The 25,008-nt window shown below is 51.9% G+C and overlaps 2 protein-coding genes across 2 annotated transcripts in view; one reads left to right on the top strand and one right to left on the bottom strand.

Moving 5' to 3' along the window:
- The first annotated feature begins 752 nt into the window (after positions 1-752).
- LOC104328832 (thyrotropin-releasing hormone receptor) lies at positions 753-9,485 on the top strand. Its single transcript, XM_009933894.2, has 2 exons — positions 753-1,532; positions 8,989-9,485. The coding sequence occupies exons 1-2, from the start codon at positions 771-773 to the stop codon at positions 9,367-9,369; spliced, it is 1,143 nt and encodes a 380-aa protein (XP_009932196.2). The 5' UTR covers positions 753-770; the 3' UTR covers positions 9,370-9,485.
- Positions 9,486-16,600: 7,115 nt separating this feature from the next.
- JPH2 (junctophilin 2) overlaps positions 16,601-25,008 on the bottom strand; it is a 33,660-nt gene continuing 25,252 nt past the window's right edge. Inside the window, exons 4-6 of the mRNA XM_075438696.1 lie at positions 21,331-22,121; positions 20,168-20,265; positions 16,601-19,141 (exon numbers count right to left, since the gene is read on the bottom strand). Of these exons, the coding sequence (XP_075294811.1) occupies positions 20,185-20,265; positions 21,331-22,121 (872 nt within the window). The 3' untranslated portion in view covers positions 16,601-19,141; positions 20,168-20,184. The remainder of the gene's footprint in view (positions 19,142-20,167; positions 20,266-21,330; positions 22,122-25,008) is intronic.

Below are 25,008 nucleotides of genomic sequence, written 5' to 3'. Positions count from 1 at the left end.
CTTCTTTGGGACAGGGGTGGCTGCAGGAAAGAGGAGGTTGCTACCTCGTGTTTAATGAGGTTTTTCTGCCCCAGCCCAAGGGAGATGGGAAAGGTTCTCCGTGGCATTGCCCTGGTCCCATCCTCCCGAGGAAGAGGAAGGAAGGACGCTTCATCCTCAGGGCTCCTTCCCCGGGGGTGACAGTGCAGCATGGGGCTCGGCTGGGGACACAAGGCACCCACAGCCCCGGGTCCCGGAGCGGACTCGCCCGCTGCTGGGGTGCTTTCAGCCCCTGCACCCCTCTGTCCCCGGGGTCTCCAGCCTCCTCCTCCTCCTCCTCCTCTTCGGCTCAGCCGTGCGCTAGGACCCGGCGGGCGCGGGCGGGGGACGCCGGCGGGAGGCAGACGGGGGGTCCCGGGGCTGGGGTAGCCCCGGGGGGGTCGTGGGCAGTCCTCGGGAGGTGCTGGTGGTTCCCGGGGCTCCCGACGGCTGCGGGAGGTCCTGGAGGGTCCCGAGAGCTGGGGGTCCTAGGTGCCTCCGGGTGGTCCGCGGGGGTCCCGGGAGCTGGAGGGGTCCCGGCCGCTCCCCCCGCTCGGCGGGGGAGTCTGCAGGGGAGGGGGGGTGCAGGGAGCCGAGCGGCTGCAGGGCTTGGGGTGAACGGTGGAGACGAAGGGGAGGGAGGAGGCGGGGCGGGCGGGGGGCGCCGGGCTCGGCGGCGCTGCTGCCGGCTCCCCCCTCCCCTCCCCGCGCAGAGGGCGCGGAGCTGCGCCGGGGAAAGGCTTCGGGGGCCGATGGAGAACGGCTCGGCCAGCGGCAACCAGACCCTGGGCAGGATGCCCCGGCAGCCGCTGGAGCTGCAGGTGGTGACCATCCTGCTGGTGCTGCTCATCTGCGGGGTGGGCATCGCGGGCAACGTGATGGTGGTGCTGGTGGTGCTGCGCACCAAGCACATGGTGACCCCCACCAACTGCTACCTGGTGAGCCTGGCGGTGGCCGACCTCATCGTGCTGCTGGCGGCCGGGCTGCCCAACATCTCAGAAGTGGTGGCTTCTTGGGTGTACGGCTACGCCGGCTGCCTCTGCATCACCTATTTGCAGTACCTGGGCATCAACATCTCCGCCTGGTCCATCACCGCCTTCACGGTGGAGCGTTACATCGCGATCTGCCACGCCATCAAAGCGCAGCTCCTGTGCACCGTCTCCCGCGCCAAGCGCATCATCTCCTCGCTGTGGCTCTTCACCTCCCTCTATTGCCTCATGTGGTTCTTCCTGGTGGACACGACCCAGGTGACCTTCTCCGACGGGGCACAGGTCAGCTGTGGCTACCGGGTCTCCAGAAGCCTTTACATGCCCATTTACTTCTTGGATTTTGCTGTCTTCTACGTCATCCCGCTGGGATTAGCAACTGTCCTCTACGGCCTCATTGCCCGCATCCTCTTCATGAGCCCCCTGCCCGCCACCCCGCAGCACTCCTGCCTGGGCTCCACACACCAGGGTGGCTCCCTCAAGCTCTCCTGCCGGGGCAACAAGGGGGCCCTGAGCTCCCGCAAGCAGGTAGGGTCTCCCCGCAGGGGCCGGGCACGCTGGGCGGCAGGCAGTGCTGTCGGGGGTATTCTGCCAGGGGATGGGGTGCCCAGTACTTTGCTTCCCTTTGTGGGGGGAGTGGAGAGGGTTGGTTTGCTGCACAGAAGCCCCCGCCCCAAGCCCACCTGGGGTCTGACAGCACAGAAGGGCTGCCCCTGCTTTGGCTGAGCTCGGTGGAGTAGGACAGGGCTCCAACATCACTTGGGAGAGGTAGGGGTGCAGGGATGTTTGCTTGATAATTACTAATTGCCTCCTTGAGGAGGGGAGTGCTGGGTCACATCACGGCACACCTGGGCAGGTGACCTCAGATATAGAGAGGCAAAGGAAGGGGAGAGCTGGCATGAACGCCTGCCTTGTGAGCCCAGCCCCCGCTGCAGCCCCCCGACCCCGGCAGCTGGGGAAGGCACCTCAGTGCCATAGTGGTGTGCTTGCCTCTCGGTGACGCCTCTTGTTCAGCTGCCTGCTTGCTCCCCATCTCCTTGTCCTCCCACCTCCTGCCCTCATTCCCCCTCTTTCTTTGTCCACATGGACAATTACTGTCTCTCGCCCCCCATCTCCTTGGACAGGTCAGTATCTGGACGTGGGATGCTCTTGCCTGCTTGCTGGCCATCCCATTCTGGCTTCAAACGTCGCATCGGCAGAGACATGGGCTTTTTTAAAGGAAAAAAATGAATCTGGGACTCTGACTGAAGTCCCTGAAATCACCAGTTCTGTTGTGATTTTAAGTGAACAGGTCCTGATTTCCAGACAGCCTGAAATAGGCTTCAGCCTGTCTTAAAGTCCTTGTTTTTCCAACTCAGTATTTCATTGCGTGACTTGCACAGGAACCTCCATTCTCCAGGAGAGACGACTCAGTCACAGAGGGGAAGCAAACAGCCCAGAGAGAACGTGTATTTCTTCATGAACTTCTAAGTCTTCCCAGTTCAGTTTTTTCTCCCTTTTGCTCCAGCACAGAAAGATTTAAAGCAAGTCCTGACTTCTGCAGAATTACTTGCCCGCTCTCCCAGGGTCCCTGGCTGCTGTGGGAGCCTCAGGCAGGGTGTTTGGCAGCGAGGTCTCTAGGTATGACAAGGCAGTTCCCAAAGGTGCAGGTCAAAGGACCCCTCCTTCCAGAGCCACCGCTGCAGGGGCTGTGCCGCTCCCCCCACGGTGCTGGGCCATGGGGTGGCCATGCCGCACACCCAGTGCTCCTGCATCACCGGGATGAGTGGCTGAGGCCGTTAGTCCTGACGGGGCTGGATGATGGGTGCTCCAGCCCATGGAAACATCTTGTACTCTCTTTTCTGTTACACCAGGAGTTTTGTTGGGATTGTCATTACCTCCTGAAATGTCTTACCTTGCAAAGACTTTCCCTGGCTGGCCTGATTTTTTAAACTCTAAATCAGTTTCCCAGGGCTTCCATCTATGTTTTATTGAATATTTCCCTCTGATTCCACACCAGCAGCTCTTCAAAGCAAGCTGTGTTGGGCGTGCTGGGGGAGGGAAGCCCAGCTGTGCCGCGGGTGGCATGTGGGCCGGGGGGCTGACCCACGGGCTGGTGGCTGTCAGGTGGATGCAGTGCTGTGTCCCAGGGGTGGCTGCAGTCCAGGTTTTTCCATAAACATCTTTTAGAAGTTTGATGTGGCATAGGACAAGATTGCTACATTTTATATATAATCAAAGGGACATTTATATGACTGTTCATAAAATCGGGGGGGGTGTGTGGAAACAGGATCTGGGACTTCAACTTTAACCATTTTATTCATTGCTGAGGGGTTGATTTGTTGGGCGCTCAGTGTAGAAAGAAGTTATCTGTGCAGCAAAGCCAAGTAAAACCACACAGCTATTTTGATGAGCCTTTCGGGCAGTGCTTCAAGCGTAACAAGCCCAGGTCCTGTCAGAGCATCTACCTTAGCACTGAAATCCAGACAGAGGTTTTTACTGGTGGTGCAATGGATTGAGGAGCAGAAGCTGCAGTGAGTCATGATTCTGCATCTAGTTATGAGGGAAAAGCCAACAACCCAACCACTCAGAGAGGAAAGAGGCCTCCAGAGACCCCGGGGGGTCAGCACTGGATTCTGCCTTCAATTTATCTTCCTGAGCGGGGGCAGCCGGAATTACATTTTTGGGCAGATGCTGCAGCGTGCAGGACTCCAGAGGGGGGTGTTGGGGGCACAGCAGAGGGAAAGGACAGGCAGAGTGCTGGGGAATAAGCAGATCATTAAGAAAGGGATTTTAACATGAGAAAGAAGGTAGCAGAAACCATGCATGCCAGCCGAGGTGGCAGATGGAGATGTTGGATAGGAGAAGGGGCTTAAATGTGAGCAGAGAGGAGGGCACTCCCGTGGTCAGTGGGGACCCATAGTGGGACATGTGGGCGATGGGGACAGAGGTCCATGTGTCCATGTGAAAGGGCAGGGCAGACTCCGGTGGGTCCATGGGCCACCCCACTCAAAAAACTTGGCTTTAGCAAAGGTGGGGGAGAGGCACAGAAGGAGCCTGAGTCTTCTCTGGGTGAGGTTCCCCTCCAAGGAAATCAACAGCATAAAGCCCCCATGCAATGGCCGGGTACAAGCCCTAAAAAGAAGCAGCCTGGACACTGGTGTCCTATGTTGTCTTCACCAGAAGAAAGGTTTCCTCTCTGACAGCCATGCCATCACTGCCCTCAAAACCAGAGGAAACTTGAGGAAAGAAGAAACACAGATGGGTCTCAACTTGGACCACTGGCCACTGCTTTGCAATAGCTGATGCTGGCTGAGGAGCTCATAAGCAGGTCTCCTTGCTGATTAATTGCCCGTGGGCAGGGTGGAAAGGAAAGGGCAACCTGACAGGTAATGCCATCGACTTCTCATACTCTCCTGAGAAGTGCTGACAGCCCTTGAAAACGTCACCAGGAATTTCCATGGGGACCTTTAGTAAAGGAGACCTCCCCTGGCAGATGACCAAAAGGGGCTACCCCAGAGGTGCCCATTTTTCTCCCGCGGCTCTAAAGAGCCCGGATGGCTGGGGGTGTTTTGTTGCGGACGTGCTCCTACGCAGCCCCAGCGCTGCACTGCTTGCTTTTCAGAGTACGAAGATGCTCCTGTTCCCACACCGGTGCCTCTAAAGCACGAAGTCCAGAGCAGGGCAACGCAAGGAGTGAGTTTTGCTGTATGTATCTGTATTCACCTATAGAAGAACGGGCCACAGATACCACCAGCCCCTGCAAGCGCGTTTTCACCGGCCGGAGAGGGACCACTAGAGGGAGTGGGATTCCTAAAAAAGGGATGCTGCAGCTCAGGATGGCCGTCCTGGACAAGGAGGGGTGGCACTGGCTGGGGAGAAGCGGCTGTGGCCTCAAGGACAGGGCAGAGGCTGGACACAGCGCTGCGAGAGGGGATGGGCTGGGAGGGCTGTGCGGGGATGCAGGATGCTCATCTGGTATGGAGCAAGAAGGATGCTCACAGTGGATTTGCTCAAGGAGTTACACCGGGCTTGGCCCCTGGTAGTGGAAGATGAGCTGGCCCTTATCTTTAGCTTAGGGAGCCAGGTCGTAGTCAGGAGTCTGTACAGCAGATATCCTTGGCCATCCAGCAATGACACCGGCTTACGTGCTCAAAAGTGGTTTTCAGCTAAGTATCAACTGTCCTAGTAAAACTTCCCCTTCTGTCTACAAACCCTTGCCTTGCTTCTATCCATAGCTCCTTTACAGCTGTTGTGTGCACTGACTATGTACAACGGAGTTGTTGCAAAACACTTGTCGGAAAAAGTTGTTGTCCTTGAGCTGGTGCTTTCCTGAGGGATGCTTGAGGCTACAGCAAAGCTCTGGCTTTTTCAAGTGCAGCTGGTTTTCTGGGGCCATAATTCAGGACTGCTCCAGTTAGGGGTAAATGTCCCAAACTCTCCTCAGTGCTGATTAGGTTCATTTTTCACAGGAGCATCTGAAGTAAGTTCAGAGCACCTCAACTGTGCTATAGTTACTCGCCTCAGCAAGGTGGAGCGAGGAAAGGCACGGAGACAGGCTTCAGCCATGCATGCAGACAATGCTGGAGCTTTCTTTCCCCACGATGGAGATATGAGAGTGAGTTTGGGATAGACCATTAGGTTTTATCCAGAGAAGGCATCCTGTGTCAACACAACTTTGCTAAAGTCACACCCAGGAGAACACGGTCTGTACGGACGGTTGGCTTTAAAAGGCAAATTTCAATCTTACAGCAAGCTCAGGGCAGGGCTGCCCGTCCCAGCTTGTGCTCTGGATGCAGTGTCCTCAGGGACTGCTGAAGGCATTTAGTGAGACGGAGGTAACAAATCCTTGTGGTGCCTTTTCTACAGCCGGTTTCCCGTCCCAGGACAAAGACAGCTTTTTCTCAGGGCTGTAGGATGCGTAGTGGGAAGCGCTCTTTGGATGACAGCACTTTGTGGTCTTCTGTGGTCTGGACAGAGGTGTTGGGAGCTTGCTGGGGCAGGAGCTGGGCGAGCACTCGCTGGGACCGCCAGCATTTCCATAACAACCAGCCGAAAAACAGGGGCAGTTATGGCTAAAAAGCAGATGAATCACTGGTGCTTTTCCAGACTACATTTCCTTTGGTCTCAGAAAGGAGTGGAATGAGCTTACTTTCCAGCCTTATTAGGATACACTCCCCTTGGTGTTGTCACTCGGATACAGAGTTCAGATCACTCTTCACAACCATCGTGGGTTCCTGAACAGTAAAACAAGGCACAGGGTTATAACAGTTGAAAAGCCAAAGATGTTTCAGTCTCAAGAGACAGCACATGAGCAGTATTAATGCGTTAGCTTTAAAGGAGACATTTTGGCCATACAGAAACCTCCCGGCCAGAAGGGACACCTGCCAGGGAGCAGAGCTGAGTGTATTAAAGCTCAGGGATTTATTTTGCCCAGCCCTGCGGGTGTTAACTTTGCGTCTCAGGAACTAAGACAACCGTTGAGTGAGGAGTGCCTCTGTCTCAGTGGGGACCTGCAGAGGTGCAGTACTTCACTTTGCCAGGACATACGTTGTGGCGATCCTGCTGTCTAAGACTGCTGAAGCTGGTGGAAAGACTCCTACCGGCTTCACCCCCAGAGACAGCCCTTTAGCAAGGACCTTTCCAGGCAGGACCAGGACGTGCTTAGTCTCTGCATGGGATGGATAAAGCGAAGAACCTGCCCTTATCTCCCAGGAGCATCAGTCTGAATAAACTGCTTGGTAGAGGGGAATTAAATTACTGAATCACAGAATCACAGAATAGTAGGGGTTGGAAGGGACCTCTGTGGGTCATCTAGTCCAACCCCCCTGCTGAAGCAGGGTCACCTACAGCAGGCCGCACAGGACCTTGTCCAGGTGGGTCTTGAATATCTCCAGAGAAGGAGACTCCACAACCTCCCTGGGCAGCCTGTTCCAGTGCTCCGTCACCCTCAGAGGGAAGAAGTTCTTCCTCACGTTCAGACGGAACTTCCTGTGCCTCAGTTTGTGCCCATTGCCCCTTGTCCTGTCACTGGGCACCACTGAAATTCTGACTGAAATGGTACTTAGGATCACTTAAGTGAGGACTTGGTTGCATTTTGCTGTAGGGTTCATCTATTAGCACAGTTTTGGTCAGATCAACTTCATTCAGATTCTTGGGAAATAAACCTCATCTGCATCAAAAATATGGCAAAAGCAATTCTCTCTGCAAACCTGAGAAGCAGGTCTGTGGAAGGCAGCAGGGTGGCTGACCGTCCATCACTGCCATGTCTATTAGCTATAAAGATACTCAGCACAGTAGAGAACACAGGTCCCATATGCACTGCTCATGTGGCATATGGTGTTGAAGCAAAACCTCTCCTTTCTGGGATGATCTGGTATCTGGGAGCTCTCTGCTCCCGGGTCTTGCAGTGCAGACCACAGTCACATGGTCTCAGCACTGCTGTCAGGATGCTCCTTCCCTTGGTAAGGGGTGCTCAAGCCTGGATTGCTCTGCCAGCCTTGGCAGGAGGCAACAGTCGTAAACATGCTGCTACGTCGAGATTTTGACCATGGTCAGCTGTGTGCCAAGAAGCTGCTGTCCACTCCCAGCCTATCTGTTCAGGAGTATTTCTATAAACCACATTATCACCCTAGCAGTGCACACTAGATAAAGTGGCTTGAAACCAAAAGCTTGTGAGATGGCGCTCACTTCTGGATCCAGGCAGCCCTAGTAAAAGGCATTGAAAAGCCCTGAAGCTACCTTTTACTGACACAACCTGTACTATCTCTGCTATCTTTTCCAACAGCCAACAGACTGCAGCAGCAAACATGTTGCAGTCTGAACAACAGCCTCAAGCACTCACCATATCACTGCAAGATCTTCTTCTGGGAAGTGTCCTCACATTCCCATTAAACCACACAGCAAAACACTTCTAATTTGGCCTGAGCTTGACAATAGTCCCTTTCTTGTAGGGAAAGTTTTGTTGCCGCTACCAGCCACCCCTGATTTCTACTCACAGCATTACAGGGAGGCGGAGTTGCTTGTGACTAAGTAAAAAAAGCACTCCAAAACAAGCTGAGAGACTGTGAGCGTGATCCAAGTGCTTCTTTCCATACCGAGAACTGGAGTCATTGCACAACTCCCTTTCTGACGTTTGAAACACCACTGCCTTAATATGCGTGAGGCATCAGTGTTTACTCATACTTTCCTCCTTGGGGACACATGTATTCTGTAAGTATATGTTGGAGGATGGTTGTCACCTACCAGAAATAGCTGTCGAAATTATTAGAATCACTGGAGTTTCAGTACAAAAACCCATTTTCTTAAACAAGCTTGAGTCGAGCTGAGGGCAATTACTGCTCACTTCTGAATTCTCAATATCTCCTTGTTCCTAATATGTTAATGTAGTACTTCCCTAGTGTGCTGAAAATTAAAATAACCCATACCAATTAGCTAAGTAACTCCCAGATCAGCACAAGTAGGAATTTGTGTAAGACTCCAGGCAGTCTCCTCTGCTCCCAGTGCTGCTCTGTACCGGGAGCCCGTCCCTGGAACAATATAGCTGGTGTAGGAAACCTGGAGATCCCAGGCAAGGAGTTGAGATATACCCCACGGCACCCCCAAAACTTAGGACCCCACTTTTGCACAAGTTAGCTTCCCCATTGGTTTATTATGATGTGCAATTTTCAAATTTGCTTTCGGGTTCAGAAATTCCCATGATTATCCCAGCCCATTTCCAAGGTGATGGATGCTTGCTCTGAAGAGTTTCAAAAGCTCTTCAACGGTAGGTGAAAACCTGTCATTTAAGGGGTTTATTTATGCAAGATTGTTTCATGAACAAAATTGATTCAGAGAGTAATATACAGCCCCATGGTTTGGGTGCTTATTATAAACACTTACAGAGCGACATAAGCAATATGTAGACTGAAGTAGCTGTCTGCACCGTTTCTCCAGGTGGGAAAGATCTGCTGGAGACTTAGCATCATCTGACTATTTCTCTTTTTGTGTATTCCCCACTGGCAAGGTGACGAAAATGTTGGCTGTCGTGGTGGTCCTCTTCGCCCTTCTGTGGATGCCTTATCGCACACTGGTTGTGGTGAACTCCTTCATGGACCCTCCGTACCTGAACATCTGGTTCCTTCTCTTCTGCCGCATGTGCATCTACCTGAACAGTGCCATCAACCCCATCATCTACAACCTCATGTCACAGAAGTTCAGGGCTGCCTTTCGGAAGTTATGCAAGTGTGAAGAGAAAGGTGCTGAGAACCCTGCGCCCTACACCGCCCCGGTGTACTACAGTGTTATGAAGGACTATTCTCATGACAGCTCCGATCACAATGTCACCGAACAAGAAGATCTGAACAGTTTCCCTGCACCTGCAAGGAAGAACAAGCCTGCCAAATAAATCCTGGGACCCTGAATCAATGCAGGCAGTGGGAGCTGTGTGGCTGGATGCGCTGTGTTGGGAAGGTGCCAATAGAAATTGCTTTGGCATTGCAACAAGCTTAATTTAATACCTCTCCAGGGCATTTAACAAAACAGATTCTTAGAGGAAAATTAATTTGCTTTTCCTTAATGCTAATTTATTCTTGTTTGGTGAAGTGTTAGGCACAGGTCAATGTTTAGCATCTTTAAAGAATCTGTAGTTAAATATAGCAGTGCACCACAGTTTTGTGTTACCTGCAAGTGTGACTGTTGAGTTGGGCCAAAGCATTGAAAGGAAATCCAGGAAGAGAAGGGCAGTCAAGGGAAAAAAAACCCCTCTTTTTGCTAGACCAGTTTTCTTACAGGGCATGATTCACCTACCCAAGTTTACGTGCCTGTAACACGGCCACCCCATGCGAGCTGCTCCTCTAGAGTCCTTTTAGAGCTGATGGGAACAACTAGGCAATTCCAGGAAGCAGTCCTCTCCTCTCAGCGTAGTCCTCCGAGGAATACGCATACCTATGGAGGAGGTGAATGACACCCGAGATGTGACTATTTCTGTCCCTTGACTGTAAAGGGACTCTCTCAGGTGGAGACTCCTACATTAGGAATAACGAAAGTTGGGTGTCATGAACCTCACCCTGTTCTTCTGGAAATATTGCTGTGCTAGTAGCATATAAACCCAAGGTCCAGATCAGCTGGATTTGCTACAGAAAAACGAACAAACTGATAATGAGCGTTCCCTAAGGTAACAGTAATAGTTCCAACATTGTCATCTAATAATTTTTTGGATAATTTTACCTTTTCTGTTCAGATTCCTCTAGTTGTTTCCACTGGGCACTGTAGCCTTGTCCTGTAAGCCCCGGTGTGGTGCAGCTGTGTACTGTCGAGCAGCGCTGCTCGCTGTCCCACCGACAGTTGCATTGCAATGGCAGGTGAAGTAATTCTCTTAATTCCTAAATATAATTTGTGGAAGTCCATCAAGTGTTTTGTGATAAGTGCCATACTGACTATGAGACATTAACAATACTCACTGCTGCTATTATCTCATGAGCAAAATGGATATTCATAAGCTGAGGCATCCAAGAAACCAGCCCAAGGGCACTTGCCCCAGACTTTCAAGAGACTATCCAGACTAGGAATAAAATGTAGAAGATTTTTACATGAGCCAAACCCTTAGGCTCTTGCCAAATAAAACAAATGTCAACCACCAGTAACCCTGCAGTGACTGTAAAAAATTCTCTGAACAGCCAATTCACTCTTCAACACCATTGTTTTGCTAAACTATAGCCTTAAATGATCTTAGAATTTTGCATACACTTTGGAAAATATCTGTGTGATATTTTTAAGAGCACAAGATATGAAGTAACCATTCTGTGTATACGGGAAATCACTTCCCTGGGAGAATCAGAACAAGACCTCACCTCCCATTGCTGCGTCAGGAATTGTCCAGGATTGATTTCCTTTTGGTGTAGGGTGGCTTTGCATGTATGATTATTATATTGTGACTTATTAAAGTATTTACTTTGTCCCCAAAATAACTGTAGGATGAGTGAGTATTGGGGTTTGCAATTATTTGAAAATGTGTGTGTTTGGAGTTTAAGGATTTGTGTCTTTTTGTGCTCTTTTGTGTACATTGGGAATTTATGAACAAAGTTCCTCTTTGTTGTTGTTAAGGTAGTTCTGCACAGAGGCTTGGGATTTGCTTCTTGAAGAAAATGGAAGAGGTTCTTCTGCGGTGTGAGAATTGTTCCACTTAGCAAAAGCAGCTACGAAATGAAACTATTTGCTTGCAACAATCTTTTCTCTAGCACAGATATTTTTTCCCCTTAAAACAAATTTTTGCTTAGCAGCTCAGAACAAGCCATTGATAAAAGCATCCGCAGACAAACCAGGGTAGTAAGGATCAGGGTGCCTTGAAGTCACACACAGGTAAGGTGTAGGAGAAAGAAGGGGAGCCCTGGTGTGCTGCTGGTCCCCTGGACATGGCAAAATCCAGGGCTGAGGTTTGAATGTCTCAGCTCTTGCTGTTGGATGGATCAGCTCTTGGGCTGAGGCCAACAGGAACAACTTATGGCATAGCCCCGAGCTAAGCTGGGCTCTTGTGCTAATGAGTTCTTCTTCCAATGAGTTTTCTGTTCTAAATACAACAGCTTCTTCCCCTTAAGCCACTCCATGTGCTGTCTACGCTGCACAGGAATTCATTTTCTTCATCTTCACAGCCAACTGTGGCTTTGCAGCTCCCTGGGGCGCAGGGCCCTGAGCTGGCAGGCACCTTTGGGTGCACACGTGCCATAGCCAGCCCTGACAGCTGGAGACATACAGCAAGCAGCATCCCATCCCATCCTCTCCCCTTTCCCTCCCTGCTCTCCAGCCAACCACCCTGTACAGCTGTAAGAGAATGGCAAGGAAGGAAGAGAGGAGAAAATTAACCTGTCTTAGCAGTGCAGTAAATTGGTAACACCCCGCAAGCACAGTGGGACTGGAGAGGAGGAAGAGTGGGGACTGGGACTCTGCAACCCCATGCAGTTTGCTTTGGTACAGACCACGGCAGCGAAGCAGAGCCCAGCTGCCCTCCGTGCCACGGGGCTGTGGAGGATGGTGCCTCCCCGGGGCACCAAGAACAGGCAGCATCTCCTCAGGGACGGGCTGCCCGCTTCCCCAGCCCTTCACCCTGTGGCTGCGGGTGCAGGGAGCAGCAGGAAAGCCAGCTTTTCCCTGAGACCACATGGCAAAGATTTACTCTCTGAGCTTGGAAACCAACGTCCGTCCTGACCTGAGGTGTATTTCAGGCATGGGATGTGTGGTTTGACAGAAGGCCTTGACCTCTGTGAACCCAAGTAACAGCTCAACCCTGAAGCATCTCCAGCAGTATCTTTTCTGACTCCCCACTGCATTTCCAGTCTCCCTTTATGCTTTTTTCACCCCTGACAGAGACATCCTAAAAGCACTATTCTCTCAATTAAATTTTAGCCCCAGGCCAACAGCTAATTGATGGTTCTGAAATTTTTTTGTTCAACATACTTGGGATCCAATTAAAACCCAGTTCTCTTCTCCCTTATGTGCCCTTATCTGCCAAGTACTGCATGACCCTTTGTTATTTTTTGAGAAGAAATTGGCAGATAAACTCCCCTGGCACCACGAGATTTCCAGCAAATGCACCAGAGCATTAAACTCTGTAGATGAAGAATAGTTCCTGCTTCTTCTCGCTGCATGTATTCCGACGTGTTAGGAGGATTTGAGAAGGTTTTAGGTGGAAGTGGAGGTTGAAGATCAGCACTCAGCTTGCTGACGAGATGCTGGTTGAGAGGACAGGCAGCTGCGTGCTGTCAGGAAATAAATCACCAGCAGAAAGGAACTAAAAGAAGTAACCCATCACTGTAACTCCCTCTGGATATCCAGGGTCTCAATAAAAACCTTCATTCCTTATAAGAAATCAAAGAGCCCCCTTCATGCTTAAGCCTGGATTACCTTGTACCTTGCAACACCCCAGGCTGCTCGTAAAGTCTGAAGCTGACTATTACCCTTGGCATTTGTTTACTCTTAACAGCGTGATTGTAGGCTGCGAGTTTATAAATATGCCACCGAATAAAGAACCTATTACTCCTAAAGAATTTACCACATTGAAGCCACTCCTCAACTTGATCTAACCTGTTGGTTTCTTAATTAAAGCCCTTCCAGTGCTTGTTGATCTGGTAAAATGCCATCTGCTTTCCAGCAAACAAGACCTCTGGCAGGAGAGGGGGGACCTGGCACTGTCGCAGAGCCCCAAGGAGGGGGATGAATTTGTGAGCAGTGCAGAGAGGGGGATGGAGGAGGCAGCGCCTTGGGGAAGGGCTGGTGGGAGAGGGGTGAGTGAGGCTTATGGGCCAGGAGAACCTCGGGTGGGCTGAAGCTCATGGCATTCACCAGAGATGTCCAGTGGAGGAGACACCACGTCCAGCCTGTTTACAGGAATCTGGCTGGTCCCAACGCATTGATGATAATCAGTAATCGCCTCTATGCAGTGCACAGCAAGGGTTATTTACTCCTGCAAAACACAGAAGTTTAAATAACTTGACAAAACCTTCAATTTAAACCCCAGTCAGTTTTTCTTCTTACATCGTGTCTAGATTTGGGTGGTAGAAAACAGAATTTCAGGGAGGAAATCGGGCATACATGCCAGCCTGTGCCAGCGGAGAGCATGGCCGTGCTGACAGCTCTTTGGGAGAGCCCTGTGATCCTGGCCAGCGCCCTGGGAGCCAGCCCACCCCAGGACCGTGGTAGACTGCGACCCAAGAAACACCAGCAGTTCCCTAAAGAAGACGACCACGAGGGCACCCAGCACCTTCCTGCAACCAGAGCAACTTGGCTTCTGCTCTGTGGTACAATCCTGCAAAGAGCACATGATTAAAATTAAAACAGTGGTACCTTTAAAGTAGTAATACTCAGGTCACAGAACAAGGATGCTGAGCAACTGCTTAAATTTTTCAGAGACACAAGAGAGGGTGGACCACCCATTAAGGAATGACTGTATCGAATGCAGCCCCTTTTCAATCTGGTATGGGCTCCGGCTGCTTCTTTGAACTAGTAAGCTTAAGCAGGCCTCAATTAAAGAGATGCTAATAAAGCCAGGGAGTTAGTTCTACAGTAATATTAATGTAATCACTTTGCAGTTAATTGTTTATTTTGCAGTCCATGTTTCCCAAGGCCTCTGGAGAGCTCTTTGGCCAGTGCTGCCCCAGGAGATGCCTCCTCTCCGCTCACTCAGAGGTTGCTCATCAGCACTCTGCAACCCAAGGCATCCATTTCGGGGAGCGTACCGTGACACATGGCAGATTGAAGCTTGCCAGTCCTGCAGGGATGACTGTAACTTACTAAAACACCCCCAGTTTAGCAGCGAACCAGCCCTGTGCACTTCTGCACGGCAGGGGTTTCAGTGCAGACCCCGATGGGAAGGCATTGCTGGCATCCCCACTGCCCGGAATTGGGACCACTTTCCCAGCTATTGCCTGAGAGAGGGAATGCGACTGCAACCCCACAGGGCCCCTGTGCTGTGGGTGATGGGCAGAAGTATTAAGGACAATTTGTGATTTATAATTGCTGAATTTTCTTTAATAACCACTTTGTGAATTGTGCTCTGAGTGTGCTGTTTCTATAGAGACAGAGGATGCTCCGAGTGCACCAGCGGTTGCTCCTCTGAAAGGGAACACCCGAAGCCATGAGCTGGGAAGCCTTTAAAAGCCTTCCCCTCTCAGGGAGAAGGTCCTGGGGTGGTTCTGGTGCTAATATGATTTTGAGATGGTCAGCGAGGGCCCGTTGTCTTCCCATGCTGGCTGATCCTGCCTGTCCTTGTGGGCACAGTGTGGGTGTCTGCTCAGAGTAAAAGCAACTTTTTCCAGCCGTGCAGTGCCAGCACTTCTGGCAGAAGAGGACAGGAGTGGCTGGGCACCATGGGGCCCCTCGCTGCCAGTCCAGAGCTGGGCATGGTGTGCCCTTGGCTTGGCCAGGTGGGAGAGAGGGGAAAGCCAGAACCTTCAGAGCCGGGGCTGGGGACGAAGCCGAGGGCAGGCATGGGAAAATGTTTCACTGGAGTTGCTAACAGTGGCTGTTCCCCAAGGCATTAACGCTCCTGAAGCCTCGCTTCTGCTTCCTCCACGAAGGGTCCCAGAGCAAAGCCAGCCCTGCTCCTGTCTCCTGGACCAGAGAGGAGCACAGTAACCCCTCTGCACTTCCCAGCATCTCCTCACTGCCGGGGCCACCTTAGCCCTAGCTCTGGCCCTTCCTTTCACATGAAGATGAAGGCCAAGAAAGAGCTTTGCTCCTATGAGCAAGGATGGTGGAGGGCAGCGTGGCCGGCCCTGGATGCCTGGGTAGGTCATGCTCAAAGGACACCGGGGCTCAGATTGCACCTTCCCTTGCACGGGTGGAGGCTGAGGCTGCTCCCTTCAGTCACAGGACTGGGCCAATGCCTTCATCCCGCTTCTCGCATATCGGACACCTCCCTGCCTGCAGCCAAGGACGGTCGGCTGGGAGCAGTGTGGGGGATGTTACCTCTGAAACCAGCAGCTCCCGAGGCAGAGACCCAGCACTGTCCCCCCTACACTGGGTAAGGGACAGGCTCTTTGTTTTGCCTTTATTAATATTTTTGAAGCAATACATCATTGCTTTAACAGCAGACCCACCTGCCTCCCTGCTGCCACCGCCACACATGGGCCAAAGACCTGCTCCATTCATCAGCCTGAGATTTATGAGGTGCAAAGGGCTCCGGTTACGCCACTGCCCCCAGCCTCCTCCCAGAGACTGGATGAATGAGATGCTGTTGGTTCCTCCCGTTCCAGAAGAAAAACAAGCTCAGAGGAGAGTAAAGCCATCATTCCACCAAACTCAGCTCCTTAAGTCCCTATGAGAGCACAAAATCTCCTGCCACAAGACCCCTTACGTCCTACAGAAGCCAGAGGAGGCCCTGCTGTTCGCAGAGGCTGAGCCCGTGTCCCACCAGCCCCTCCGCACAGCCCAGCCTCGCTCATGTGAGATGCTCCAGAAATAGAAAAGGGATTGAAGGTTTCGGCTACTCTGGATTCCTTGGTCCCCCAGGCCCCGCTGCCCCTGGCTGGTGCTGGGCTCTGCTCTCCCATCCTCCCCTGTAAATCACTTCTCCCCTGGCTGCCATTTCCCTGTCCCTCGTGCCTGGCTTTCCTCTCACTTTGGCTGTTTCAAGAGTCTGAGCAAGAGGAAGGCCATGGGCAGAGGAGAATCCCTCCTCTCCAACCCAGGAGGACCGTGGTGCCGAGGAGCAGGCAGCGACACACAGCTTGGAAGAAACTTGGCAGCAGCCCTGGGGTCAGGAGGCAGCGAAGGGACCTGTCAGCGGCCCTCTGCATCACCCGGGCAGGCTTCGGGCCAGCGAGCCGCCTTTCCTCCTGGCCTCATGCAACCTCTGGCAGAGACCAGCGTGATGGTAACACACTGAGCTTGTGCAGGGAGCTGGAGGTGTCCTCAAACATCTGGCATCAAAAAAAAGCAATAAGTGAAAACAATTCTCTTTGCAAAGTACCCCCATCAACATAAAATGCAAGATTTTGAAACAGATATTGGGAAAAAGCTAAAAACCATCCAGATGCCACCTATGAAATTCTGCACTACACATTGATGAACTCTCCTTTAAGACTGGAGTGGATGTGTCAACCTGAAAAGAAACCTGGAGATTCCCTTGCAAAGATCCACATGGATACAGTGAGCAGATAACTGTTTATTATTGCACGTAATCCAGTAGAACAACTGACAGAAAACTCTGGACAGTAGTACACAGATTGTAGTAAACAGCTTGCAAAATCTGTGACGAAGGTATTTTTGTGTGAAGAGTGAAACGTATCTGCATCTTTGTAAGACCTGAAAAGTATAACACAATATCCTAGTCAGTTTTGAAAGCATGCAGTTTGAGGTAAATCTGTTATTTTGCATCTAAGAAAACAAAATCCCTAAGGGGCTATATATATATGTATATATATCCATATCTCAGCACAATATGGATATATTTATACGTCACATAAAAGCAAATCTACCTACTTTTCGCAGAAGGTTACTAAGAGGAAAGCACATTACCGAGTGCACATCACATGCATAAAAAACTGGGAGGGGGGGGGCACGGAATTACCTTAGCAGTGTTGAAAAATATCCATTTTTTGTGCTTAGTGATAAATAAAAGCCCCTCAGGTCTCTCTATGGAAATTGTCTTGGTGGTTTATAAAAGCAGTTGGCATACTGAAACTGCAGAGCTGGCAAATGAGTGCCAGCAAACAGAGATAAAACGTCAAAGGCAGCAGAGCCTGGGGTTTGCAATACATTTATACTGAAGAAAAGAAAAAAAGAAGCAAATTGCTACTAAACTATGCTCTGTGGAAGTGTAGATGATGCTGCACAGCTTTCTCAGGACTGGTACAGCCACATGGCTTTTAGAAAGGGATCACATTCACTTCTCCCACAGTTAACACCACGTATTTGCTACTGTGGCAACGTTCCTGAGCTGAATAAGGTTAAAAAATAAATTTGGTTCACCAAGAAAAGTACTGAATTATTCTCACTCTCTTATGTCATAATTAGAGCAGATAAATTAGGCAGGTTTCGCTCTGTGTCTCCAGCCAGTGTAAACCCCTGCCTGTCTGCCACCCCGGCTCTGAAATCCTTTCAGATTGACCTTTGGAGCAGACTGGGCATCTGTTTTTTCCCTTAATCATCATTTCCCCATTCTTTCCAGTCCCTCAGTTTTTCCCACCCAGTCCTGTGCTGTGGGACTTCAGGATACACAGAGGTGCACAACCAACTATAAATAAGATTTCCCATTATCTTAAAAAGGGATAGAAAATACATATTGCTCTTAAAAGAAGGAAGAAACATGTCCAAGCACTCAGCCTCACACTAAACTGTAACTTCATCTGTGCCGACTTTCTAAGCTCGCACTGCTAAGGATCAGAGCAGATCATGGTGGAATCATCTTCTTCCAAAGGTCACTCTCTGTCACAGCTTTGGGAACATTCGGTGCAAATCGCCCAGGCCTTTAAGCCTCGCACACAAGAACAACAGCTAGAATTGCCCCTCTGTAGTCTACCACTGCTGAAAGTCTGGCTGCTGCGTATTTTTGAGCCTAACACCCAAATACACTGGAGTCGCCCAGGTCTCTGCACCTTTTTCCTTTTGGGAATAACGTAACCTCTCCCACGATAGCCACCCTGCATCCTCTGGCTGGAAAGTCTGTTCACTCTGTTGCAACAAAAGAACACAGGAGCTTCCCCCAACAGCCCAGCACACCAAGGGGAGGAACCTGTGGGCGTACAGGAGGTATTTTTCAGTAAGTACCTCCTTTTCATTGTAAGTCGCACCATTTTCATAGAAAAAAAGGGGTAAAGGCACAAACTCAGCACACCTCAGCACACCTATTTCCTTTCGTGTTACAGCGGGAGGTTGCCCGCTGCAGGACACTTCTATGCAGAATGTTGCTGGTGCCGGGAGAACGCTTGGATGGTGCCTGGCCCTGAAATGGGCACCATTCCCCCCGCAGCACCCCCCGCACGCACAACCAGCCTCGGATCAGCCAGCCGCCCGCACCCACCCCACGGCCCCGGCCCCGGCATGTCAGCAGGCATGGGCAGGACGCCGGTTACACTTCAACAAGCCCAATTTCAACTTGCTCCCCCTCTCAGTCCTCCATACGTGGAAAACGACTCCAGGCGACGGGGAAAGGAAAGACTTTGTATTCGTCCCCTTGGATGACTTCTGAGCACGGAGGGCGATGTTGTCCACTCCCAGCCATGGTGCAGCATGAGTCATTTTGGTTGCTGTGTATTGCTTCATCTCCACGCCATGGCTGACATTCTTTGGGAAATCTCTGACACTGAGTCAACCAAGGGAGTTACAAAACACATCTGTGCGCATGGATGAGACCTTCTCACTCATTTTCCTACAGCTACAGATAAATCCCTCATCCCTGGCATGACAGCACAGTTGATGGCTTTGGTGAGAACAATTTAAGGCAACTGCTATTTTATGTAAAGAAGAGAAGGAGGCTGAATTGCAGAAACCCTGGCTTTTCCTTGGTAGATTGCAGAGGCCAGTCACAGCCTGGGAGCAGGGAGACTGAACTGATCTTCAGACACTTTTGTTTAAGGTTAATGTTTGCAGTGCAACCTTGGGATCTCAAGTCCTCCTCTTAGGTGTTTCCAGGTGGCTGAGATTTAATCCCTGCCAAGGTCTGTGGTCTCCATCAGCAGCAACGCCTGTCCCAGACACAGACGAAGAGGAGAGTCAAGGGGGAGCAAAACACATGACCGACACGTAATCATAGCTCTCTGCAAGGCTTTCATCTGGCAGGCTGAGCAGGGATCAGTCAGACCACAGAAAGCAGTGCCCAGCAGAGCAGTTCTGTTCCCGGGGAGGCCCAGGGAAGGCAGCCCGACACCCTCACGGAGGCTTGGGAGGTGCCTCTCGCATTACGTTCATGTTCAGCCTTGATGGGTTTTTTTGCAATATTCGAGCCCACGGCAACAGAAATCTTGTGCAATCCCATGACACATTCCTGTGTGCAGGAACCCCACAGGCACAAGTAACCTCACAAGATCTTATTGCCACCAAATCCAAACGAAAACTCTCATCCCAATTCAAGCGGAAGACCTGAGCGAGCTCCAGTTGAACCTCAGTCAGATGCACAGCTCAGCTGATATTTACCTTTGCTAACACAACCACACAACTGTGGCAGAACGAGCACTGGTGCAATTAGAGCTGCAAATTTCAAAGCTTCACATTTTCCTGCCTCCTGCTGGGCTGAGTGCCAAGAAATATTGCAACACACGAGGTACTTGGCAGCAGGGGCCACAGAACAGCAAATTGAAAGTGTTTCTTGCAGCTTACTTGCAGCAAACAAATTTCAAATTTAACATCACACATTCTTGCACTGGTAGTCTCCATGAATCACGTCCATCCAAGTGGGAAGCCAAAACTATACTGTGGTATTGCATCCGACCAACACAGTTCAATTTTTTAACTTGGAGGAAACTATTTTATGGAAAGACTACAGAATTATCCACTGAAATTACTCCACAAATCACTCTTTGAACAGTCAAGGGGTTACTGTGAATCTCAACGCTCTATGCAAGGCAACGGCATGTATTGAATAAATGCCCATGCCCGTTCACTGCCAGGGCACCCGTTAGTGAATGATTTGTGCTGGCAGTAAAGCCAGTCAACCCTAAACCGTCCACAGTAAAGTCTACAAATTGAGGATAAAATCTCATTGCTTGTCTTACCTTGTCCAAGGGGCACATCATGTCAAAAAATGTACAAATAGGATGGCCAGACCAATGTTCAATAAGATGACCATGCAGATCACGATCGTGTTAGGTCCCTGAAGGAAAAACCCAAAGCAGAGTATTATACACCGCAACTCCAGGTGAGGAGACAGATACAGCTTGATTCTGTTATTCAAAAAAACCAGAAACATCCCCTCCTGACGCACATAAATTTGGCATTTAGCAACCAGCCCAAATTTCAAACTAGTTGAATATCTATCAGTCCCTATTCTTACTTCTCCCCTGAAAACTCCTCCTAAGGAGGCTAAATCACGTTTTTTTCTCAGGCTCAAGCAGATTAAAGGAGACCCTGACCACAGGCACTCACACTGCCAGCACATGTCAAGCTGCTCCTCCCAGTTCCTTTCTCCACCCACAGCACCCACTTTTGTAAAGTTAGCATGTCTAAATTGAAAAAACGCATCCATAGGAGATTGCTCTAATTTCAGACCAAAATATTTCCATGCTGTGCTTTTTTAAAGTCACCTTGGCACTGTTCACGTCCAAAGGGCTGCAAGATGAGAAGTAGCAGGCTAATAAAACGTCTGGTTTTACAGCTGTGTTTGCTAACAGCAAAATTGAATTTCTGTATTTTAAACCTGGGAAATCAGCTGGTCATTCGACACCACAGTTCAGCTCATGAGGTACCCCTAGTTCAAAAGAGTAAAAGTAACGGGAAAAAGTGAAAGCCCACTCAGCTTTTTTTCTCTGTCCTACATTTGTCCCCCAACTTTCCAGATCCACGTTGGCTAGTGAAGAGGGTGGGAAAGGAAAGGGAGAAAAGCATAAAAAATGTATTGCAAAATGCCTGTTTTCCTCAAATTTTGAAACAGAGATCTGTCTGAAAGCAAATCTGCCCTGGGGCAGAGGAAGTTAACGTAACAGGGTTATGAACGCCAGCCCGGGATGGGAGGACGGCGGGAGAGAGGAAACCACGACCCTCCTCTAGCAGGCACTGGGACCCCGAAAAGAGCCTCTGGGCACTGCTGGGGACCCGCTGCAACCCCGAGGCCATGGGCTCTGCGTCCCTCTGGGTCCTTTCTGACCTCCTGGGGAAAAATAAAACAAAAAAACCCGCAAAGACGGCTCCCGGGTGTGCCTCTGGGCTGCCCCTACGTCACCTCTTCGTACTCCTCCGCCTCCTGCCCTGCCGCCACCGCTGCCACCGCCGCCGGGCCCTGCTTGGCCCCCGCCTTGGGCTCCGTCCGCCCCGGCGCCCTGGCCTCAGTCTTCGTGTCGGCAGCGGGCTCGGCCCGGCCTGCGGCCCTGCGCTCGGGGCTGGGGCGCTGCTTCGGCTCCTTGGGCCGGGGCGGCTCCGGCTTGGCCTCCGCCCGGGCCGCCGGCTTCTCCTCCTGCTTCTGTGGCGGGGCAGGGGTGCCCGCCCGGTGGTGAGGGTCCCCCCGGGGCTCCAAGGAGGGCGGCTCGGGCTCGGGGAGTGGCTCCTCCTCATAGTCCGCGGTGGGGGAGACCGAGGAGGTCCGGACGGCGTAGCTGTGGTAGCCCTTGACGAGCTCGACGTCGGGCTCGCGCGCCATCCTCTGCAGCGGCCCGATCTCCATCTGCTCGGCGGGACGACCCCGGCCGCGTGAGGCCGGCCGGCCCTCGCCCTCGGGGGGCACGGGGCTCCCGCCGCCCGCCCGGCCGCCCGCCTCGGCCCAGCTGCCTGGCCGCAGGGCGCCGTCCTGGCGGGGGGCCGCCTTGGCGCGCTTGGCCTCGGGAGGGGTGGCGGCGGGGCTGGGGGCCGGGCTGGCGCGGCGGCGGGGCTCGTCCTGCTCGTGGAGCTGGGGGCTCTCGGGGGGCGTGGGGGGCGGCGGGGCGCCCTCGGGCCGCGGCGCCTCCTCCTCCATGTTGACAGCGTGCTCCGCGTTCTCCATGATCTCCTGCAGCAGCTTCCGCTTCTGGTACTCGGGGCCTGCGGAGAGAGGGGTTGACGTGAGGAGCTGCCCCCGGGGGGGCAGAGGGACGGCAGAGCGCTCCAGCGCCGTGCCGCCATCGCGCCTTTGACAGCCATGTCCTCAGCCCCAGTGGGGCTGGGGACAACCGCCAGAGGGTCGGGCCTGGAGCCACTGGGGCTAGGAGAGGAGCTGCTCCCAAACCAGAGCCTGCTTCCAGGAGGGATTTCACCCAGGACCCTCGCCATGTGCTGTCTGGCTGGGAAGAGCCGAAGGAGCCGGCAGGGAGCTCCAGATGAGGGTAAAGAAACAGTGAAAATCCGCAGCCCAGCTTTTTGCGTTCACACAGATGAGTTATCTTGGAGCTAAAGATCATCCAGCACCCATCCAAGCTTGTTTTTTTTAATTTTAAATGGCTAGGAAACTCTTCCACGTGGCTTCTTTGGTGTCTAACAGTGTGGCGACTTCACAAGTGATACGGAGGTGCCTTGTCTCCTCAGGAAAGACAGGCATTCCCAGATGGTCTACCTGTCATCCCTCGTGATGGGAAAAACACCCTTCTCATGCACAGAGCAGGGCTGGCAGTTTCACAGCCCTCCTCTCTGCACCGAGCCCCGCAATAGCAGCAAAATCACCTGGCACCATCACACAATGTGACTCAGGGCTTTGGCTTTCATTGTGGGCTCCTCTCCCATGCTGACTTGTCAGCTCTTAGCAATGTTGCCTTCGCTTCAGTTATTCACCCATCCTTAAATCTTTACTTCTTGTCAACCCTAGGCCGTGTCTACAAAGCAAACTGCAACCCAGGTAGGGTCTGGGGAAGTCAGCCAGAGCCTGACACCAAAGATACCAATTGTGCTGGCGGCTGGCTGAGCAAAATCCACCACTGAACAACTGGGATTACCTTTTGGAATAACAACCCTGCCCAGTGCTCTGCACGCTGGGACCTGCACTGGGGCACGGGTCTCCACACATCACCGCGATGCTCACAGCAAGTGAGAATAAGAGCATGCTCCTCATGGGCAGCACGAGGTGGCAAAGCAGCTTGTTCAAAAGCAAAGCGCCTGCTTTGGAAAGTGACTTTGGCCTCATTCTGCTGACTCCGAGCGACGCTGAGGGGTGCAGACGTACAGCGCTTGCCCTGTGCTCCTGAACGGCACAGACCCTGGAGCCGCTCCGTCCCCAGCTGCCTCACGGTTCCTCCCCTCGTCCCCTCCATCCCCAGGACTAATGCAGACTTGAGCCTGGTTGGGAAATTGGGCTTGCTGCTCCTCTCCCTCTAATAAATGAGCAGTGTGATTTGCACGCTGGTACCTCCTGCCCACGCAGGCGATGCTTGCGCTCAGAGGGGGCAGTGGGGAGAGAGGGCACTGATTTCAGCTGCTCTGCCGTGCCTGCACGCTCCTGTCAATCAGCAGGAGACCCATCCAGGGCCATTTATTTCTGGCTGCAAGTGGATTATTTGGAAGCCGTTTCAACAGTTGTTTAGACTCCTCAAAATAGGCTGTGTGCAGCTCCAGGCTCCTTGCTCTCTCCTGCTGCTTTCTTCTCCTCCTGAATAATTCATACCAGAAAAACCCAGCTGCCTGGAGGGCGCTGCACAGCCCCAGTCCTCCTCACCTCCCCACCCCACCTTCACCTCCCAGCATGACATTTCACCAAGGGCTTTGGCTTACATCACTCTCCTCTAAAATATTAAGATTGATATCCTAAATGAAACGCAGGACTAAATACCTATTAGAGAGGTGAGGCTTGCTGAGCAGGATTGCCCTGTGTCAATCCCAGCGATAGCAGGGGGAAACACAGCTGCTGAACACTGCCGGGCTCTCCTGGCCGTGTGACCAGCAGCTCCGACTCCTAGCAGAATCTAGACAGTGTAGCCGTGCAAGAAAAGACATTGCCCCTTGTTGTGCACTTACGGAATTTAGAGATTAAAAAGAATCATAGAAGAAAAACACACATCAGCAGCTTACAAGGCCACTGAGAGAGGGCAGGACCCAAGCGAAACCATACGTAAAAGCAGTGAGAGGATTCAGCACCCGAGGAGCCAGGAGCAGAGGCCAGGCCGCTTCAGGCATTCTGCAGGGACCGTTTCAATTGTCTCAGTTGCCATGGGTGGAAAAATAATCTAGCTAGATGTCAAAAACCTCCCAATAGGAATTCCAGTTTCCTTTGCCTCTGAGCTATAAATACCCCAGTGTGCAAAGGGTGAATGTGGAGCTGTGAGAGGCAGCTGGGGGGCTTATGTCAGGATCAAGCACCGTTTAGCTATTGTTAAATGAAGTGCCACACACTGGCTCCCACCCATGCCTGGGTGCTGTGGTGTTTCCCCACTCAAAGCCAGCTCCGATGGGCCTCGCTGGGCTGCGGGGAGGAACAGGCAGCCCAGCATCATCCCAGCCGGTGGGTGCTGGGCAGGTGGGAGTACAGGAAATTTGGCAAATCTGTCAACATGACTCTTTCCCTGGCGAAGTGCCAGGTATGAGCCTTTCCGCTTTCCCACTGCGTGCCCTGTGCCAGGGTGTAGCACCAGAGACCTGGGGCAGGAGCAGGCGGCAGGTTTTGCTGAGCGGGAGTCACTGTTTAGCTCCTACCCCCAGTTTTGCCACTGTGATGGTCTATTGGGACCCTGCCTCAGGGGCCTTGGGGCACTTGTTCCAGGTAAAAAAGCTGGATAATAAGAAAAACAGAATAAAAATGTAGGCACTTGGATTCTCGTTTTCTGCTCTGTTATTACCTTCCCTCTCTGGAAAGGAAAGCTTTCCAGGAAGAACTTACTTACCTCTAGCTAGCTCGGTCTAGGGAAAGGTAACAGCATTCACATTTCCTATCTACTAATCCTCAGTGCTCAGTCTCATAGAAGGAACCTCCCAAGTGTTTTCCCAGCCAAATAATCAGCAGCAATGC

Source organism: Opisthocomus hoazin, chromosome 18 (assembly GCF_030867145.1).
Source record: "Opisthocomus hoazin isolate bOpiHoa1 chromosome 18, bOpiHoa1.hap1, whole genome shotgun sequence".
Classification (NCBI taxonomy): Eukaryota; Metazoa; Chordata; class Aves; order Opisthocomiformes; family Opisthocomidae; genus Opisthocomus; species Opisthocomus hoazin.
Note: the sequence above shows the minus strand (reverse complement) of the source record. Positions and strands in the feature narration are given on the sequence as shown.

What these genes read in the sequence shown, in the direction of transcription:
- LOC104328832 (XM_009933894.2), top strand. Translation starts at nt 771, where the DNA reads ATGGAGAACGGCTCGGCCAGCGGCAACCAGACCCTGGGCAGGATGCCC. An exon ending in CCCTGAGCTCCCGCAAGCAG is followed by an intron (nt 1,533 to 8,988) that starts GTAGGGTCTCCC and finishes CCCACTGGCAAG; the next exon opens with GTGACGAAAATGTTGGCTGT.